Source organism: Podarcis bocagei (assembly GCF_964188305.1).
Source record: "Podarcis bocagei genome assembly, chromosome: 13".
NCBI classification, from domain to species: Eukaryota; Metazoa; Chordata; class Lepidosauria; order Squamata; family Lacertidae; genus Podarcis; species Podarcis bocagei.
This window is the reverse complement of record NC_138138.1, coordinates 31,896,230-31,917,159: the sequence shown is the minus strand read 5'-3', so window position 1 is coordinate 31,917,159 and position 20,930 is coordinate 31,896,230. Positions and strand designations below refer to the sequence as shown.

The 20,930-nt window shown below is 40.0% G+C and overlaps 3 protein-coding genes across 3 annotated transcripts; 2 read left to right on the top strand and 1 right to left on the bottom strand.

Annotated features, from left to right (window-relative positions):
* On the bottom strand, window positions 1–2,256 carry LOC308571735 (olfactory receptor 14A16-like; the record flags this gene model as incomplete). The annotated part of the gene is made up of 2 exons (XM_081167370.1): window positions 2,234–2,256; window positions 1–992 (listed from the first exon to the last, which is right to left on the bottom strand). Exon 2 carries the CDS (start codon window positions 970–972, stop codon window positions 1–3), a length of 972 nt encoding a protein of 323 aa, XP_081023496.1. The 5' UTR covers window positions 973–992; window positions 2,234–2,256.
* Window positions 2,257–8,501: 6,245 nt separating this feature from the next.
* On the top strand, window positions 8,502–20,483 carry LOC308570536 (olfactory receptor 14A16-like; the record flags this gene model as incomplete). Its single annotated transcript, XM_081165440.1, has 2 exons — window positions 8,502–8,765; window positions 19,768–20,483. The coding sequence occupies 2 exons, from the start codon at window positions 8,502–8,504 to the stop codon at window positions 20,461–20,463; spliced, it is 960 nt and encodes a 319-aa protein (XP_081021566.1). The 3' UTR covers window positions 20,464–20,483.
* LOC308570676 (olfactory receptor 14C36-like) lies at window positions 12,905–15,735 on the top strand (the record flags this gene model as incomplete). The annotated part of the gene is made up of 2 exons (XM_081165591.1): window positions 12,905–12,965; window positions 14,753–15,735. The coding sequence occupies 2 exons, from the start codon at window positions 12,905–12,907 to the stop codon at window positions 15,733–15,735; spliced, it is 1,044 nt and encodes a 347-aa protein (XP_081021717.1).
* Window positions 20,484–20,930: the final 447 nt, after the last annotated feature.

The window sequence follows — 20,930 nt, the reverse complement described above, 5'->3', positions numbered from 1 at the left end:
TCACCTTTTCAGAACAATCCTGGAAGATATATCTAGAGAAGATTGCCTCAAACCCAACAGTTTTGATAAAGCATTTTTGATCTCCTTATTTCTCATGCTATAGATTATTGGGTTGAACATGGGTGGTACAAGACTATACATCGCAGTTAATGCAAAGTCCAGGTCAGATGGAGTTTTAGAGGGAGGCCTAAGGTAAGCAAAACATCCTGCGAAACAAAATACGGAGAAGACAACAATGTGGGGTATGCAAGTGGAGAAGGCCTTTTTCCTTCCCTGAACAGAAGGGATTTTCAGAACTGCAGTAAAGATATGCACGTAAGTAACAACAATGTAGACAAAACATCCAAACACAAATGTTATACTCACTACTAAAGCTCCAATTTCTGCTAGGTATAGATTAGAGCAGGCAAGTATAAGTAACTGTGGGATCTCACAGAAAAACTGATTGACGATGTTTGAGCAGAATGGAGTTGCAAAAGTTCCACAAGTGTGCAGAACTGCATAGAGCAGACCAGCAACCCACACACCAGCAATCAATTTTAGACAGGCTGCCCTGTTCATCACCATTTCATATTGCAATGGATTGCAAATGGCAACATATCGGTCATATGCCATGACTGTAAGAAGAGCAAACTCAGATGAGATAAAGAAAACAAATAAGAGGATTTGAGCAACACATCCAGCATAAGATATGTATCTGGTATTCATGAGAGAATTGGCTATGGATTTGGGGATAATGACTGAAATAGCTCCTTGGTCTTGGATGGCCAAGTTCATCAGAAAGAAGTACATAGGAGTGTGAAGGCGGCGATCAAACGCTACTGCAGAGACAATGAGAAGATTCCCGAATATAATTGCCAGGTACAATACTAGGAACAGAAGGAAGTATAGAATCTGCATGTCTCGTATTGCTGAGAACTCCAGGAGTAGAAACTCAGAAACAGCAGATTTGTTATCTATTTTTGCATTCATAACTAAAATGCTTTCTGCCTCTGAAATAAAACAGAGAGATGAACATTTGATTAAATCCTGTTCTGATAACAAATATTTACTAAACTCTATCTTAAAAATGTATCACAGTGGTTTACAAAACTGTAAAAACATAAATGTTCTATCTCTTTCCTTGCTATACTTTATGCATATGCTAAATGCAGCAGAAACAATCTGCAGAGGTAAGATGTCTCTCTCCATAATCTCCATACTCACAAAACACATTTTTATATTGTAATTCAATATTAGAATTGAAAAACTAGCCCTTAAGTCTCACAAGATAACTTGCTACCCAAATCAAGTTCAAGGTTCTTGTATTAAGTGACTATGTCAATAACAACTTAAGTCCAGGAGAGCTTAGGTGTCTGATTCCTTATATGCCTGTCTTATCACCAAGGTATTTGGCATATTCTCATGGTTCAAGCAAATGACTTGTATCGTTATTCTGGGCCAAATTTTCAGGAACACCTTCCCAGCTAAGACCAGACAGAATTTAACTGGGTTTTTTAAAAAAATATTTTTTTTTAAATGCCCATTTTTAACCTTAATGCACACTGCACACAGAATATATTTTTGTCGTTGTTTAGTCGTTTAGTCGTGTCCGACTCTTCATGACCCCATGGACCAGAGCACAGCAGACACTCCTGTCTTCCACTGCCTCCCACAGCTTGGTCAAACTCAAGTTCATAGATTTGGGAACACTGTCCAACTCGTCCTCTGTTGTCCCCTTCTCCTTGTGCCCTCAATATGTTTTTAAGAATATACAAATGAATGGGCTCCCGGAGAGAAGCTCACAACTCTTCTACTCCTCCTCAAATCTTTTTGCAGCTACACTGTGTTAAATTAAGCCAAGGTGATTAAGCTCTCTCCTCACAAATTAGGATCTGTAATCAAGGTTTGCTCTTGGTTACTGCTGGTGGTTACTGAACAGAGAGCTTAATCACCAGTCCTGGTTTGGATGACATGCTAAGGGAAAGCTTGGTATAAGGACCAGGGAGGAGCACAGCTACTGTAGTTGTCTTTCTGTAGGTGTCTTTACTGTAGGCTGCACAATTGTGAAACCTCACAAATCTAAGTTTCGTCTTAGCATGTCATGCAAAGCAAGCCATTGTGTATGCTGAGCACAGTATATATAGATATTAGGAGAGAACAATAAACCAGCACGATAGTACTATTGTCTGCATTCAGATCTCAGGAAACTACCCAGGCAATAACTAAAATTATAAAAATGCAAATGCCTTACTCTTTTTCTTAGTAGATAATATATTTCCAGATGCAATTTCATCGCTACTTTAGGGTGTTCTGTATTCTTCGATCCACTCAATGAGCTTTGTTAAGAAATCACACTCTCCATTTCTTTCTGAGGCAGTGAAATTGTTTGTCTGCCCTCACATTTGAAAATGTTTGTATACCCTTGCAAAATGACGCCTTTACTATGGGGATCAGAATTATTACTACAGTATTTATGTTCCTGGGAGTTTGATCTCAGGAGCACAACCCAAATTAGCAATTGTGTCCCTGGAAGCTTGTACTGAGTAGTCCAGAAAAAATCAGCAATAGTGTTTCTTGTGACTTGGTCCCAGGAGTGCAATACAAATAACCAATCAAAGTATGTAAATAAATGTTAACAGTCCCGTCTATATTTCTGATAATGGGTCTCTTTAGGTACATGAGACTACATTAGCAAACATGAGCACTAAATTCTTCTTAACCACTAATTTGAATAATTCAGTGATCTGAACCAATAAAAAGTTTAAGATTACAATCATGTCAGGTGTGGCATCATTCAAAGTAATGAATATCATGCTCTTGAGGCTAGTGATCTGTTCCCAGCTAGTGCACTAAATCCAACTGTATACATAAAATGTAGCACATGAAAGACACACACGTTTTTAAAACTATGTATACGTCAGGGACTGGCTAGATGAGGAGGTGGGGACCTCCCGGCCAGGAGCCCCCCAGGGACTTCAAGGGAGAGGAGCGCTTCGACCCAGGTCCTGGTGCTGGGACAGCTGGGAAAAGGCTGGGGAACAAGCTAGGAGATGATGGAAGCAGGAGGTTGGAGTGATTAGGGGGTGGGGTGGGGGGTCAGAAGAAGGCCCTTCCAGGACAGGGCTGGAGGCTGAGCATCTCAGTGTCAACACAGACACAAACAGGGAGGAATCAGAGAGTACACAGGCCGTCCTGCAGCATTCCTGCTGGCTCTCCTCCTCTCAAACCCAGATCTAGAGAGTCCTATGTGTTGCTGAGCAGTGGACCAGACAGGCCCAGAGCCCAGACAGGATCATCCCCATGTTTCCATCTGTTGGAAAAGCCTCCAGAGTGAGAAGCTAGAGGGGAGAGGTGGAGTCGGAGCTCAGCGTCCAGCAACATCTCAAGCTGAAGGAGTCAAGCCAGGGAGACTTCCCTGTTATTTTATGTGAGTCCATTGCATTCCAAGCCTCTAGCCTTTTCTAGGGGCCCAGCACTTTCTTATCAGCCCTCAAAATAGAAAAATTCCTTCCTGTAGCACCTTAAAGACCAACTAAGTTAGTTCTTGGTATAAGCTTTCGTGTGCATGCACACTTCTTCAGATACACTGAAACAGAAGTTGCCAGATACCTGTGCAAGTTTCTTGGTGAGGTTGATGGACTTCCATTTCATGCGGCTAAATGTGGTGCCTTCCATGGTTCCAGTTACAGATAGGTAGCCGTGTTGGTCTGCCATAGTCAAAATAGAAAAATTCCTTCCTGTAGCACCTTAAAGACCAACTAAGTTAGTTCTTGGTATAAGCTTTCGTGTGCATGCACACTTCTTCAGATACACTGAAACAGAAGTTGCCAGATACCTGTGCAAGTTTCTTGGTGAGGTTGATGGACTTCCATTTCATGTGGCTAAATGTGGTGCCTTCCATGGTTCCAGTTACAGATAGGTAGCCGTGTTGGTCTGCCATAGTCAAAATAGAAAAATTCCTTCCTGTAGCACCTTAAAGACCAACTAAGTTAGTTCTTGGTATAAGCTTTCGTGTGCATGCACACTTCTTCAGATACACTGAAACATCAGCCCTCATGACAGTATATCCTTACGTACAGCCAGGATTGGTTGAAAACTCTAATGAGTACACTCATTTGCCTGCATATACAGAAGGAAGACTCAGGAAGCAGTAATTAATTAGCTGCTTTCTGGTCAGCAGCAGCCTTCAGTGTCAATGAGACAGCCCAAATCGGGTGGCCACACACTGAAGCCAACTCTCTCTTTTTACTTTGCTGCCTCTTACTGGAACAAGATTTATTTTAGGGTTATGCACTGGATTCAGTCAAGGCCCAAGGCCTGATCAAAACTGGGCCTATTTGGACACTGGGCAAGTTGGATTCACATACCCTCCAACATGCCTCTGGTAAAAATAGGGACATTTCTCACTCCCCCTCAACTGACCCCCCTCAACCCCTCTTTTTCATCTCCCACCCAGCAGAAGAAGGGCAGGCACCACCACCACTATAACAATGGGACACAACACACACCATCCTGGGGGGAAAAAACTCTTAATCCCATTTTTACTCATTTTCTTCTTTGGTAGATTTACAAAAAGAAAATCGCACACCAATAAATAAATTTTAGAAGGGAGCAAATTCAGATGCAGACACACAAAGCATTTTTTAAATCAATCAATCAATCAATCAATCAATCAATTAAGACTCCTTGCACTCTGCTGCACTCCCTTTTCCTCCCCACCCAGGGTGGCCCTGCCTTCTGCCTGCATCTCAGAGTTGGCACATCAAGCTAGGTTGGTGCTCAGTGGCAGCAGCTTCTCCTCCTCCTCACCTGCTCTCCAGCACCTGCTACGAGTTGCCCAAAGGAGGAGACCCACAGTGGTGTCGATAGAGAGGCAACTCCCTTGACAGCCACCACTGCTGCCGCCACAAGGGCTGGCTCCTCCTCCCCGGGCTTGGAGCTGGTGGCACTAGCAGGGGAAATAGGGACATTCTGGATTCAAATCAGAAGCTAGGATGGGTCAAGGTGGGTGGCTCAGAGTGATCCATGGCTGTCAGAGGGAGAGGCAAGCAGGTCAGGAAAACCCTGCCAGAGCCTCTTTTTGATAGCTGGTGGTGTCTTTTGAAAGAAGGTAGGCCCAACTAACTTCCTGCCTGACACACCCCTTTTGTCTGTTGAGCGGAGGCCTTGAACTTCCAGAGTGAAGGGAAAAGGAAAGACACTTTTGGAGCATCACATGCACCCTGCAGGATCATCCTCTTAGCTGAAAATATGTTGAGTGGAGGGGTTGATCCTTTGGGGAGGCACCCTCAGCCTCTGTTGGAAGGGTGTAGGAGACAGAAAGTCTCCTTACCCCAACCTCTTTCTGGACTACATGTTTAATTAAGCATTAGCCCCCGCCCCTGAACTTATTTCTGACTGGATTTGGGACAAGGTGGAGGTCCCCAGATTGACCCACGGTATGTAATCTTGGCGCCTTCCCAGATTGAAGCCACGGAGGTGATTGGGAAGGTGCCAACAGTCCTAATTTATTTTGCCACAATTTGAACTGGGGTGGGCTCACCTCTTTACGTGGGTGTCTGAAAACCTGCAGGAGTGGAGACTGCATCTGCTGCTGTTGTTAAAGTTCAAGAAAAGTCTGTAGGGTTTAACCCACTGGGACCTCTGACTAGCAGCAGTCAAGCTTTGGAGCAAGAGATCCTGGTGCTCCACATCTCAATGTAAAGAAAGGTCTAAGATGGCCCTTAGATGAGAATTATTGCCATGCCTAACCCACACAGTGCCAGAAACGTCATAGAAAGCACAGGGGACAGTGTCCTGATATTTATTCACAGACTGGTCCCACATACATGATGTATGTCTTCAGCCATTTAGGCCACTTTCAGTCCACCTTTTCTTTTCTTTTTCCTTAAGAAGTTATTTGTTTTAAGTCTCCTCCACTTCCTTCAGCTTGATTTCAGACTCCTAAAACCAATAAAGTAACCTTCCATTCAAGTCTTCTCCTTGGTCATACACAGAGATAGACAGGCGCATTTTATCATTTTTCACTGTTTTAACAAAATGTGATTAGTGGCCATTTGGAGTATGTGAATCAAACAGGAAAAAAAGAAGAAGGTAATGAAAGAGATGGGTTTAGCTCACATGAGTAATCATACTTTCTCCTTCATCATAACTCAGCTCATTTGTTACTAATTAAGTTCTTTTGGAAACACAAAGCAAACTTTTAGACGTCAAGAACACATTTGCCTCATCTACGTAGTTATGCTGGACTCTTGAGAACAAGACACCCCAAGCCCCAAAGCAACATAAATCTCCTTCATTTGCCAGTATTTTTAGATGCTCCTGGCAAACCTTGTGGCTGGCTCATAAACATTATAGTTACAGCATTTGCCAGCACAATATTCTTGGGTGCATAGAGAAGAATTTCATGCTAAGGGGAAATGACTCTATGAATAAAAAAGTAAGTCATTCTTTTAAGTTATTCCATTAGAAGTTTTCATGTTTTGCCTCATGCTCTGTCATCCATGAATCTATTCTTTCTCCATTTGTCTATGGTGTGGTGTGGTGTGGTTAGGACTTGAGGAGTAAAGCAGATCATCTTCTCAGCCTAAAGCTAACTAGAAGTATCATGTTAGTATATATAAATCCACATATCATTTCTTAAATAAGAATATTGTTTTCAATAAGATTCAAAACAAAATTATTGGCTCTAGGTCATATCTGAATTCCTCCCTCTCTCTTTCTCTCTCTCTGTGTATGTATATGTCTGTGTGTGTACACACACACACACACACACCACATTACATTACATCACATCACATCACATCACTGAAACCATAAGACAGGTTCTTTCTTAGAACCACAAATACTGACTAAAAAATGCTCAGCCCGAGAGCATGGGGTGAAAAAAGCAAAGACTGAAACTATATTAAATCAAGGTGGTGTTTTTTCTGTTTGTTTGTTTGTTTTCAAATTTAGCAAGGAAAAGTGGGGAAGCATGTGGTGAATGTTTTTGGAGTTTGTAAAACTCCATACCTGGGATTAAGAAGAAACCTGTGTCCCTCCAAAAATGTAAGTTTCATCATGCCTGACGATTGGCTATGCTGCCTGGGGCTACTGAGAGTCGGTAAACAACAATAACAGGAGAGCCACTGGTGCCTCATCCTTGGAGTAAACATTAGAGTTGGTTCAGATAAAATTTCAGGAGGCTTTTGGCACCAAACCTCACATCATCCTGGCTTCTCTTCTTCTTTGCAGTCACCCAGAAAGACATTCTGAGTAGGTGTTTGTAAATAAGAGCTCCGGTTAAACCACAGAGCCTAGGACTTGCCGATCAGAAGGTCGGCAGTTCGAATTTCCGTGACGGGGTGAGCTCCTGTTGCTCGGTCCCTGCTCCTGCCAACCTAGCAGTTTGAAAGTATGTCAAAGTGCAAGTAGATAAATAGGTACCGCTCCAGCGGGAAGGTAAATGGTGTTTCCGTGCACTGCTCTGGTTCGCCAGAAGTGGCTTAGTCATGCTGGCCACATTACCTGGAAGAACTGTCTGCGGACAAACTCCGGCTCCTTCGGCCAATAAAGCGAGATGGGAGCCGCAACCCCAGAGTCGGTCACTATTGGACCTAATGGTCAAGGGTCTCTTTACTTTAAGGATTGTTAGAAAGCTTTTTGCTTATTACAACTACTACCATTCTGGGTTTGGTTTCTATTCCAGGAATGACTAACTTGGAAAGGTGGTAGTAGTAATAATAATAATAATAATAATAATAATAATAATAATAATAATAATAATAATAATAATAATTTATTTCTACCCCACCCATCTGGCTAGGTCTCCTCAGACACTCTGGGCGGCTTCGAACAAATGATTTAAAATACATTAAAACATTAGTCATTAAAAACTTTCCTAAACAGGGCTTCCTTCAGATGTCTTTATTGAGCTGTTGCTTACTAGGCTAATAGGGAGGTGGGCAGGACAGTGGGGAAGTCTGTTTCTTGGGGGGGGGGTCACTGGCAGAGTCACTTTTTGCTGGCAAGTGGCAACAATGTCACTGTCAAAAAGTTGGCAGCAAGGCACAACTCCATTATACCAGCCACTCCTGCTCTGTTCTGTGTTATCATATATATCATTATTGTATACATATTACGTATTATGTTACAATGATTACATCTTTATGAAGACTTTTTCTCTCAAGTAATTCATATTTAATGTAAGCTTAATGAAAGTACAATATACTGTATGCCAGGATCTATAGGAGACACAGTTGTATGTTCTTTATCTCACACATTCTAGTTAACATGAGCAACTTATGGTTTCCTTAGTATTGTTATGTGAGAGGAGAACTTCATAGTAATAGGAAACCTACTGCAACACATTCTGCTCTCTGGCTTTTTTGAATCTCACCTGACGGACATTACTAAATTCAATTTGAATTAATAGCATTTGAGGTTAACTCTTCTTTAGACCATGCAATAATGTTAACAACTTTCTTCCTTTTTTCCCTTCCATAGAGCATTTTGCAATTTAAATCAGAGATGAAAAGATGTCTAACCAAACTTCTGTGAACACGTTTCTGCTCTTGGAGTTTTCTAATGTTCGAGAACTGCAGATAACACAATTCTTTGTGTTCTTGCTTTTTTATTTGGCCACTGTCACAGGAAATCTTCTCATCATTTCTGCAGTAGCTCTTGATCATCACCTTCACACTCCTATGTATTTCTTCCTGATGAACTTAGCTGTGACTGATCTTGGCTCAGTTTCAGTCACAATACCCAAATCGATGTCAAATTCCCTTTCAAATACTAGGGTGATTTCTTATTCTGGATGTGTCACTCAGGTTTATTTCTTTCTGCTTTTTGCAGCATCAGATTACACCCTCCTCACTGTCATGGCACATGATCGGTATGTCGCCATCTGCAATCCGCTACGGTATGAGGCAATTATGAATCAAGGTGCCTGCATTCAGATGGCGGGCAGTGCATGGCTCAGTGGTATTCTCTATGCTGTGCTGCACACTGGCAGCACTTTTGCCATGACATTCTGCTCCAATATTGTTGATCAGTTTTTTTGTGAGGTCCCTCAGCTTGTAAAGATCTCCTGTTCAAAGTTATACATACTTGAAAATGCACTTCTTTTCTTAAGTGTTGCTATAGCATTTGGCTGTTTTATTTTTATAATTGTAACCTATGTCCAGATCTTCAGTACAGTTCTGAGAATGCCCTCATCACAGGGAAGGCAAAAAGCTTTCTCAACTTGCATTCCCCACCTCGTTGTTTTCTCCATGTTCCTGTTTGGTGGAGCACTTGTTTACCTAAGACCCATACAGCATGCCTCCTCACATACAAATATGGTCTTTGCTGTCATATATTCCGTGATCCCACCCATGATGAATCCAGTGATCTATAGCATGAGGAATAAGGAGATTAAGGTCGCTATGTCCAAGATTTTAGGATTGAAATAGCTTTCTAAGGATACAATTTGTGGTGTTATTCTTTATGCAGGGTTTTGTATGTAATGATGTTAAAGTGTATGAATGTTTTGATACACAATCAAAGTAGGGGAAGTTAATGTGGTTCCCATGTTGTTGGAATTCAACTCCCATCTGTCTCAACCAGCCTGGCCAATGTGTGCTTTGCCCATTGCAGTCCTAAATATCTTCTCTTGTTTGTTATAGAAGAAAAATGTCAGCAGTTTTAGAACTATTTCAAAGCATTAATCCTATTGTAATTTAAGTATGCTTAGGGTTTTAAAGAAACAGAGCCATTTTTAATCGATCAATCATCCCGTTTTAAATTTGTTAAGCAATCTAGTGTATTTTCATAAATGGGTGTGCCTATATGTATCTCACACTGAAACAATAATATCGGTTCTTTCTTTGATATTGAAAGAAATATGAGATAACTTACAACTGAATATAAAAATCAGTCACTCGTTGCTCAAATAAAAATATAAGCTTCAAACATTTCCTTCTACATTCCATCACCCTGGTTTGAGTAGTTAATGACACATGTGTTGCGATTCACCTAAAATTGGTGTGATACACCATTCGTCTGAATAAGAATGGAACATTCTAACATCTTGATGTAGGCCTGATATGCACAGATCCCCATTCCCCGCCCTCGCTTCTAATTCCCTTGATGTTGATATAATGTGAGGTTTCTTTCTGTTAAAATGCAAACAGATATAATTCTGTTTTATGTTATACAGGTGTAATATCTTGTGCTATAGGATTGGAGGCTTTGTTTAGCTGATGCTTGTGGTTCTCAAACAAAACAAGGCTGTAATTTTGATATACAGTATGTAATGTTGGAATAAAGCAGAGGGATCACGTCAGTCTCTTTGTTAAGATAAGAGACCTGGCTAAGACTGTTAAATGCCCTATTTGCATGACTAAAGAGCTTCACATGTTTCCATAGGAACAATTAGCTAATGGTGCTTCCAGAAGTAGGGTGCAAGTCTTTGCCTCTCAACCGAATGGAGACTAGGTCATCTTGTAAGAAGGAGAATAGGCAGGGAACTGAAAACTAGAAAGACAGAGACTGGAAATGCTCACTGTGCTGAAACCAAAGCTATGGTTTTGCAGACCCATAGAGACATAATGGGGAAGCAAGGTATTGTTATAAGAATTCTAAGGTCTCAAATATAAAATAAATATTCATAAATGCATACATATCTAAATATATAAACCATGTGTCTGACATAGTACAGGAGAGCAGTCCTGAAATCATTTTGACTCTCCCAATGACCTGAAATATTCCTCTATAGTAAGGGAAAGCCTTCTCATTGTCTTTTTGCTTACAAATTCTGTCTTAAGGGCATATTTGTGTATGAATAAGGTGAGCCTGCGACCTGGATACAGGAACTAAAATATTAACCATCACAAAACCATCACAATGGCTAGGCTGCTCAGGTAATGCAATCAGCGACAAATTATCAGATATCCTGGCAGACAGGATTTCTGCTGTAGACCACCTCCTATGATGTATATATGATGATATTGGGGTGATCTTTGGACTAAGGGGGTTGGGCCATGTCAAAAGTCTTTAAAGGATGCACACTTTTGTTCAGGGAGGGGAGGGAATTCTGTTTCAACAGAAAAAAATAAATATCTACCTTGCTTTCCACTGGATCTAGCCTCTATCCATTTTTTTCTCTGACCAATCATGGACTTAGGGGATTCAGAGTCCCTTGGGGAGTTGGGCAGCAAAAGCCAAACTCCATTTTTTATATCAGTATGCCAGAGTGTTAATGCTGTGACTCTTCCCATCTTATGCTCAGATTGTATATATTTATAAAAATAAAACCATATATCCTGAAAACACCACAATTTCCAGTGACTTCATCCCAAGGAAACCAAACCTGGGAAAGTTTTGGCACCCCTGGAGTCTCTCACCACTTAGAGACTGGAGCGCATGCAACACTAGCATAGTCATTCCTCTGATTTCATGGATCAGGAGTGTTCAGTACACCAGCCCTAGCCATCACTCCATAAGGCAGTGAGATCAGAGGCGGAATTAGGGGAGTGAAACTGGTTCGTCCACACTGGGTGCCAAGCCGAGAAGACGCCATAGCCATGATGAAGAACTGAAGTTGAGAGGTTGGGGGTGCTGAATTTTGGCATTGCACGTGGTGCCACTGAAATTTTAAATCCCAAAGTCTGGCACTGGTGGGAAGTAGCTACACTCTGCCAATGGTCAGAAACTGATTCTTCTGTCTTGGTGTTGGCATTCTTACATAAGCATACTCTGTCATCATAGCCTAGTTGCATCAATGGTTAGGTACTGTATTCTTCCTCTCAAATTAAAAAAAAAAAAAAGACTGGTATGTGGCTGATGTAAATCTGATTAGCCAAGCAGCAGGAAATGGTGGGGGTTGAGGTTGTTCCAAATTGTTGTTGTGAGTGGGTGGGTGGGTGGGTGTTATGATGTGTCTGTTTGCACTGCCAGCATTCATGTATGTTCAGCTGTTCCACCTGGCCTTTGGTTTGGACTCAGTCTGACCCTTACGTTTCCCTCCCCTTACTGTTTTGATCTAAGGACTATTTTTAAAATGAGGCTGCATTTTAAATTGCATTTTAACCTGTATTTTTCTGTATTATGTTTTTATTGTAATTTTACTGGTGTTAGCTGCCCTAAGCCCAGCTCTGGCCGGGGAGGGTGGGGTATAAATAAAAAATATTATTATTATTATTATTATTATTATTATTATTATTATTATTATTATTTACATACAGCTGAGAAGTTTAGGATCTTTTGCTGGAGTTATGACGTGTTCTTGTGATGGATGTGTGTTAACCCCTAATCTTATGCCCACAAGAAGTTCTCACACAAAGAAACAAAGAAAGCTTGGTTTATTATATAAAATAGGAGTGACAGAATATATAAAAATGCTGCTTTAGATAGCAAAGTTACAATCTAGGAAGTAGCACATTACAATACATACACACTTTGATTAAAGAACAAAAGATCCCCTAACTATTCTAAAAGCCTACAGAACAAAAAATGGGGAGGAAGGGGGGAGTATGCCTGTCCTTAAAGTGAAGCCGATATACAGAGTCCTAGGGATCACTGGGTTAAGTGCTGTCCTGTTAGAGCTGTGGGAGCTTTGCATCATTTTTATATATACATTTTGCCAAGGCATACCAGTAGAGGGGAGGGGGTTGTGAAATGAGTGATTCCTACAATCTCTATAGTTACACTAGTGGCCAAAATAGTGGAAACCTTTTGGGAAAAAGTGTATTTCCAAGGTTTGATGGCTCATAACACCACTTTATTCTGGAGTAATACCATAAAATTATATATCAATGGAAAAACAATTTAATGAAGAATGCATTAAACTCAAGAGAGCAAATCTCTAGGAACACAAACCAGATATTACTGTACCCTCCTCCCCTTGCTGAATATATCTTTTTGGCCATCAAGGACTGGTTGGGTTTCATATCCTTTTATGGAGGACTATCCAAATGCACAGACAGCTGAAGTTCTTAGAGGAGAAAGCACATCTGAAGGTAAGAGAAAAATATTACTAAATTAATTCATATAGTTCAAACCTTACCTAACACCATATGAGTTACTTAATGGATCTCACATGTATATCCATTAAATCACTGGTTGCCAACTAATAGGTCATGGCCCGATTCAGTATAGGCTGCAACAGGAGCACCACCACCACGCAAATGTATAGTACAGGATTAATCAAATTTTCTCAACTTTATGTGTGGGTTAAAAGCAGGTCCTGAGTTGGAAAATGTTGAAGTTTGTTTGTTTGTTTGTTTATAAGAAAATCTTGATGAATGTGAGATTTTTTCCTGGGCGTGGGAATCCTTTTTTATTCTTCACACACACAAAATAAATGAGTTCTTTAAGTTTTAAAAACAGGGTGTTGTGTTGGCTATAATGCAGAACCACAATCAATAAAGCAAGAGCTGCCTTTAACATTTCAAACTGTAGTGAATTTGGGGGTTTCTTCAGTGGCAAAGCATCCGAGGAAAGTAGGAAGAGGAACTTAAGGAAAGATTGAATGAGTTTTCACAAGCCTTCCAAAATTTATTTGAAAGTTTCCATATGTATTGGGAAATTGAAAGGTTTTAACTAAGCTGGTGAAATTTCAGAGGAGGAAAGAGAGTTTGTGCTCCTTTCATAATATACTGTGGCTTCTCTGATGCTTTGATGGCAGAATACTTATTACCTGCTGCATCTGAAAAAATCATTAACTTTCTGTTTATTTTCAAAGTGCCTGGTTCTCATGTAACAGATTTTTTTCACATTGTGGATCTATTCAGCTGCAGTCCCATGCACTCTTAACTGAAAATTACATCCAAATTGAACATAAGTAGGACAGGACTGTATGTCAGTGAGTTGTAAGAACCACTTTCAATGTGTTTAGGTCTTTTACCCTCACTCTTCCAATTTTTCTCTCACAATTCTTTAAGTGCTTATTTATATAGTATTTTCCCCAGTGTACTTTTGTTCCCATCTGATATTGTCCCCCTCAAAAATGGCATCCTGTGGGGGATAGTAGGTGCTGATATTCAACAGGAGAAAGCTTAAAATCCTTTGGTGTGCAGGGTTAGGCTGTGTGCACAGTCCCCATTTCTCTGTGTGCTCCTATCACTGGTTTGAGAAGTGGTATGCACACAGCATAAGCCACAAGCCACATGTCTCTGGTCATTTTTTAAGAACTGCTGCATTTCCTCCCAAACCACATTTGATCCAAGTTGTGAAGAGTGACCTAGCTACATTTCAAGCTGGTATTTAGTAGACATCCTTAGCTGTTCTAATCCCACACCCAAAATATCTATCCAGTACTATAACTTTTGTGGAAACTTTTTGGAAACTCAACCTAGGAATTGTTTCTTGTCTTACAGTTGAGTTTGTCACTTATCTCCCTCAAAATTCTTCAGATGTTATTTTACATCACCCAGAATGCTGAAGTTACATCCATGGGAGCTCTGAAGGCTGCTGATGTCCTTTGCAACTCATGGTGCAGGCAAGAGCAATGTGTTATTTTGTAATTGCAACTTTTGTTTTGCAACTATTTTAAGACTATTTCCAGTAAAAATTTGAAACTCATTCTTATGTTGGAGAGCAAATTCTTCTCTACTCTACACAAGGTCCAGATCGGGGATTCCAATGCACCATTTTTTTTTGGGGGGGGGGGTTGGCATCCATCTGTCTTGGAGACAATGGAGTGCACCTCCAGGAGTATGAAATGTTAAATTCTCCAGGCTGAAATGTTATATTACTAGAATATTCTGCTGTCATTAAAACTTTGTACTTCTGTTTCTTTTTGCAGAAAGCATGGACCAAAGCAAAGACCAAACTATAGCTAACCAATCCTTTGTTTCAGAGTTTCTACTCCTGGAATTCTCAAAAGTTTGGGAATTTCAGATAATACACTTTGTAACATTCCTGGTATTGTACTTGGCAATTGTAACAGGGAATCTTCTCATCATCTCTGTAGTAGCCTTTGACCATCGTCTGCACACCCCCATGTACCTCTTTCTAATGAACTTAGCCATGCAGGACCTGGGCCAAGTTTCAGTCATTATTCCCAAATCCATGGCCAATTCACTCATGAATTCTAGGCACATTTCTTATTCTGGATGCGTTGCTCAAGTCCTATTCTTCACCTTCTTCATATCTACTGATTTTTTCCTCCTCATAGTCATGGCCTATGATCGGTATGTTGCTATTTGCAACCCACTGCAATATCAGATGGTGATGAACCTGAGAGCCTGCGCTGAAATGATATTTACTTCATGTGTCACTGGGTTTCTTTATGCAGGTTTGCACACTGTCAGCACTTTTGCAACTCCTTTCTGCTCCAATGTTGTCAATCAGTTTTTCTGTGAAATCCCACAGTTAGTAAAGCTTTCCTGTTCTAAGAAAAATCAAATTGAAACTGGAATTGTGCTGTTGTTTGCTCTCGTTGGGTTAGGCTGCTTTATATTTGTTCTTGTGACATATGTACAGATTTTTAGTGCGGTGTTAAGGATGCCATCTGCACAGGGAAGACAAAAGGCCTTCTCTACCTGCCTTCCACATCTCATGGTATTCTCCACATTTATGGTCACATGCTTGTTTTCCTATTTGAGTCCCATGACTAATACAGCAACACATTTAGATTTGTTTTTTACTGTGATATATTCTATGGTCCCACCTTTGCTGAACCCACTGATTTACAGCATGAGAAATAAAGAGATCAAGGCTGCTTTGTCAAATATGTTAAGGTTGAAAACGTCTTCAAATAAATTTGTTTTTAGTTTTCTAATATAGAAATTAATATAGTCATTTTCTTTAGGTATGGATATGAGTGTCACATGGATGTTTCACATTGATTTCAATGGGACCAAATAAAACTAAATCTGAATCAATCAATTGGTTGTTGTCTAACTATATGGATCTGCTAACATAAGGGTCTACATAAAGGAACTTCTACTACTTCTTGTCTTCCTGTGCATGCTTATGCCCTTCTAAATTTGTTCTTGGAGGTCCCCCAATGTCTCCAGAGTGGGAAAATGCATGCCTCCACCCTTCACTTCATCATAGACCACATTGTTCCCCAAGGTAGAATCCTTGAGCATTTTGTTGAAAGACCAGCCACACCACCACAGCTACTCTGCCATTGCTTTGCATCGTTCCCAGGTGTGCCACAACTGCAAAGTCACCGTCAACTGGCAGATCGATCTGGAGCTCTATGTCTCCTATGTGTACCTCAGCTTGTTCTACTATTTTGACTATGATGATATGGCCCTGAATAGCATTGCCAAGTACTTCCTATTTCTTTTTGAAAAACAGCTTTGACATTTTGCAAACCTTTCGGAGGATTTTTACAATCAAGTGGTGTATAAATTTTATGAAATAAATAAATTATTTATGCAAACACACATAACACAATCTAATTGAGTATTTAGTGTACATAAGGATGTTTATTTATTTAATGGATTTATACCCCTCCTTTTGGTGAGGGATTATACCAAGGTAGCAAACACAAATATATACATTAAATGTACAACAATATATAAATTCATAATTAACATTAATGGTTTAAAGTATGTTTAATTCTTCATTGAATAGCAGCCACAAATTCTGGTACTCACTTGTGTATTGTTCTCAAGACTGTTCCACAATAACTGCTCTTTGCAATCACATGCTTCCATTGACCTTCTATTTTAACATCTTTTTATTGAGATATAAGGAACTATATTATAAGTCCTATTTTTTACTCACCTGTAAATCCTGCAAACAAACAGAGCAAGGAGAGATAAGTGCAGTAAGCTCCACCCATCCCCAACATTTCTATCTTTTTACCCTCTGACTTGTCGTGAAGGAATGGGACTGTTTAAAAAGAAATGAACATTTTGCAAGCAGTTGGGTTTGAGAATAATGGAGTTAATTTGCTTCCTGAAGTCAACCATGTATTGCAGGTGATCACCTCAGGAGATGTTAAAATGAGGAAGTAAAACATGGATTTGAGGCAGCCTGATCTATAAAGAGGATAAAGGACTCTAGCTGAAATAATTTTGCTTAATGGAATTTTTGCAAATAGAAACCCCTTAGATAAGACTAGCAGGATGCTTTTATTGTGTTTGTACACCTAATTCAGCTGAATCCCAAACCTAGTGGAGTAATTGGGGGATACCATGGATTGCAACACTGAATGGAAAGGAAAGTTAGATGATAATGAAGGTGAGGAGGATAAATAGGCCAAACTTCATTCCAATTAACTCAATGTTTGCCTTAAAATTAAGAATTCCATTGTCTAGTCTATCCATGTCAATAATGTGTTCTATTTCAAGCTAAACAAACCCAACTCCCTCAACTGTTCCTCATAAGGCTTCCTTTCCAGACTCTTGGTTATTTTGGCCACCATTCTTTGCACAAATTCCAGCTTGTCATGATCCTTCTTAAATTGTGAAACCCAGAACTACACAATATTCTAGATGTGATCTGACCAAGGCAGAATAAAGTGATACTATTACTTCCCTTGATTGGGACACTATACTTCTGCTGATGCAGCCAGAATAGCATTATATTTATTTTTTTGCTGTTAAAACACACTGCTGACACATCTTAAGCTTGTGGTCTTCTAAGACCCCTAGATCCTTTTCACATGTACTACTGGCAATACAGTGATTTAGTGCAGTTGTTTCTTCCTGTCAAATGTGGAACCTTACATTTCTCCCTACTGAAATTCATTTTTTTAGTTTGGGCCCAGGTCTGCAATCTGTTAAGGTTATATTGAATCCTGATTCTGTCTTTCATGGCATTAGCAACCCCTCACAGTTTGGTGTCATCTGCAAACTTGATGAGCATCCCCTCAATTCCTTTGACCAAGCCATTTATAAAGACATTGAACAACAATGAGCTCAGGACAGAACCCTGTGGCACCCTACTTGTCACTTGTTTCCAGGATTAGGTGTACTCTTTGGATTGGGTCAGCCATCCAGCTACAAATCCAACTAACAGTTACCCCACTCAACCCACATTTTACCAGCTTCTTCCCAAAAATATCACTTAGCCAAAAGTCTTACTGAAATCAAGTTACACTACGTCCACAGCATTCCCCTGATCCACCAAGCTTGACACTCAATCCATCAAAAAAAGAAAAGAAAAAAAAGGAATAAAGAAATGAGATTTGTATGGCATGACTTGTTTTTGAGAAACCCATGCTGGGTCTTGGTAATCACATCATCATTTTCTATGTCCCCACAGACTGACTGTTGAATTATCTGTTCTCAAACTTTTCCTGGTATCAATGTCAAGAACTTAGGCATGTGCCTCATCTGTTTTCCTTAAATATGAGTTCCATTGTAAAGCCCAAGGATATAATTGTCAGATTCACCTTTCACTTAATTAAGAGGAATTACTCAAGAAAGAGTCAAAGTGCTAAAATTCCAGGATCCCAAGACCATTGTTTTACAAAATATACGTGGAGGCACTTTAGGGCACCACCACTACTCAGTCTTGTAATGGGGTATCTACACAAAGTGAAAATTCCATATAGATGAGGCTTCCCATTCAATCTGATGGTCATAGTGGATGGAATACTGCATTCGGCGACCTGCATTCGATTCATCCTTTAGGTGAATCCTAAATGTAATGTGACGATACTTTGATGGAACGTATGAGGGTTGGGAGACCCAAGCAAATGTAAAAGGGTAGCTGATGCTGTCCACAAGCACCAGCCTAATGTTATTTGTCTCCAGGAGTCACACCATGTTGAGTCTGTTGTATGCCTACTAAAACACAAGTATTTTTAAGACTGCTGTAAGGGGAATCCATTGATTCCCATTACCCAGATTGCATTAAAAATGTTGTTAGAATCAGCTTACTCATATTGTGCTAAGAATGTGTCAAGAATATTTGTGCAGGAATAACTCAGCCTTGAGCTAGCCTGATAACAAGTTCCATCCTCTTCTTGCTGAACAAGGTTTCCAGCTCTGATAATGCCTGCTTTTCCTCTGTGAATGTCACTTAATTTCTACATCCATGTGTATAAAGCTAAGGAAAGGGCTGTATATAAGCCTGTGTAATTTATACATCTGTGGAATCGACCCTGGTGAACTCCCCAGTGACTGTTGCTTCTTGTCGAAATAAAACTGCATTAAGCTTTCCTTGCTGTGTTCATAAAATAATTCCAACACACTATTATATTATACCCAGGACCAGAAGTTCAAGAGGGGTTGCTACTTTTCATTCACCATAAGGTGAATGGTGACCCAGTTAGCTATTATGGCCCAAGTCCTTTATATTAATTCTAACTGCACTTTGGATCACGGACAATCTAAGTTCACCACCTGCACAACTCTCAAAATACACATCTGATTCAGTGTTGCTGAGCTGTACAAGACTCATGAGAATTAAACCTTCAGGGTGTGATTAGAAATGAGACATGCATAAACTCAATGCTGAAGCTTACCACTGTTAGAACAGATAGAGAGATGTTGAGAGAACATCACTAAGATTGTTACAGCTGAATAAGAAAGAAGTAATTTGATATATTTCTGTTCACAGGTACCAAACAAACATCACAGAAGCACAATGTCTAACCAGTCAAGAGTGAATGGATTCCTTCTTCATGGATTTGCTGAAATCCAGCAGTTGCAGATATTCCACATCATCATTTTTGTCATGATGTATTTGGTGGCCTTCATAGAAAACCTTCTCATCATCACAGTCATCATCTATAGCCACCAGCTTCATACACCCATGTACTTCTTTCTGGCCAACCTGTCATTCCAAGACTTTGGCTCCATATCCGTTACAGTTCCCAAGTCCATTGCAAATTCATTGATGAAGACACAAACCATCTCTTACTCTGGATGTATCTGCCAAGTCTCCTTCCTTGTCTTCTTCATGGTCTCCCACTTCATCATTCTTGGTGTCATGGCATATGATCGTTATGTTGCCATCTGCAATCCACTGCATTATGAGACTGTTATGAACAAAAAAGCTTGCATTCAGATGGCAGCCAGTGCATGGATTGGTGGAGTTTTTTATTCAACTATGTACACTGGGGCTACATTCAGATTTGAGTTCTGTTCTAATGTCATCAACCAGTTCTTCTGTGAAATCCCACAACTGCTGAAAATCTCTTGCTCTGACTCATATCTCAATGAAATTTGGGTTCTGATTTTTGGGTCTTCTTTTGGCTTCATTTACTTTTCTCTAATTATTTTTTCTTATGTTCAGATCTTCAGAGCTATTCTGAGAATCCCATCCAGCCAAGGGAAGCAAAAATTCTTCTCAACTTGCTTGCCTCACTTTATTGTTATTTCCTTGTTTGTGGTAAGTGGCACCTTTGTCTATTTCAGACCAAGTTCCAGTTCCCCATCAGCATTTGACCTCCTGGTTTCTATGTTCTACTGCATGGTGCCACCAGTAATGAACCCACTCATATATAGCATGAGAAACAAGGAACTGAAAGTGGCATTCTGGAAACTGATTACTAACATTTCTCCCCCAATCCTTCGGCAAAAACCGTTCTCCAGTGCATTTTAAAAAACAGTTTTTGTTGTCTATATGCCTTGCCCAAAATTTCCATTCATATGTTTGTTTACTCAGAAGGGAATGGGAATGGGAATTACTCTCAAGTAAAGATTGTAGCCATATAGGGCTTTAGACTGATGTTGTACTAAAGCTTTGATCCTCCCTACCCATTACCCATGCTAGCAGAGGCAGACAGAAATTGGAGGACCAATATACAAGCCAAGCCTTCTTTAGAGTGAATAAACTCCCAAACTGGGCAAATGTAGCTAGCTCACTGCTAGCATTTATATAATTGAATATAATTGAATATACACTCAGAAATAAACCTCATTGAATACATTTAGAGTTTTTGGCTATTGTGTATCGGACTGCAGATTTAATCTTTCCCATTGAAATCAGGAGGATCTAAAGCTTATTTAATATAGATGATTGTGTTGACTGCCTGTTGACTGGTAAATTATCACATGTTAAAATTCATA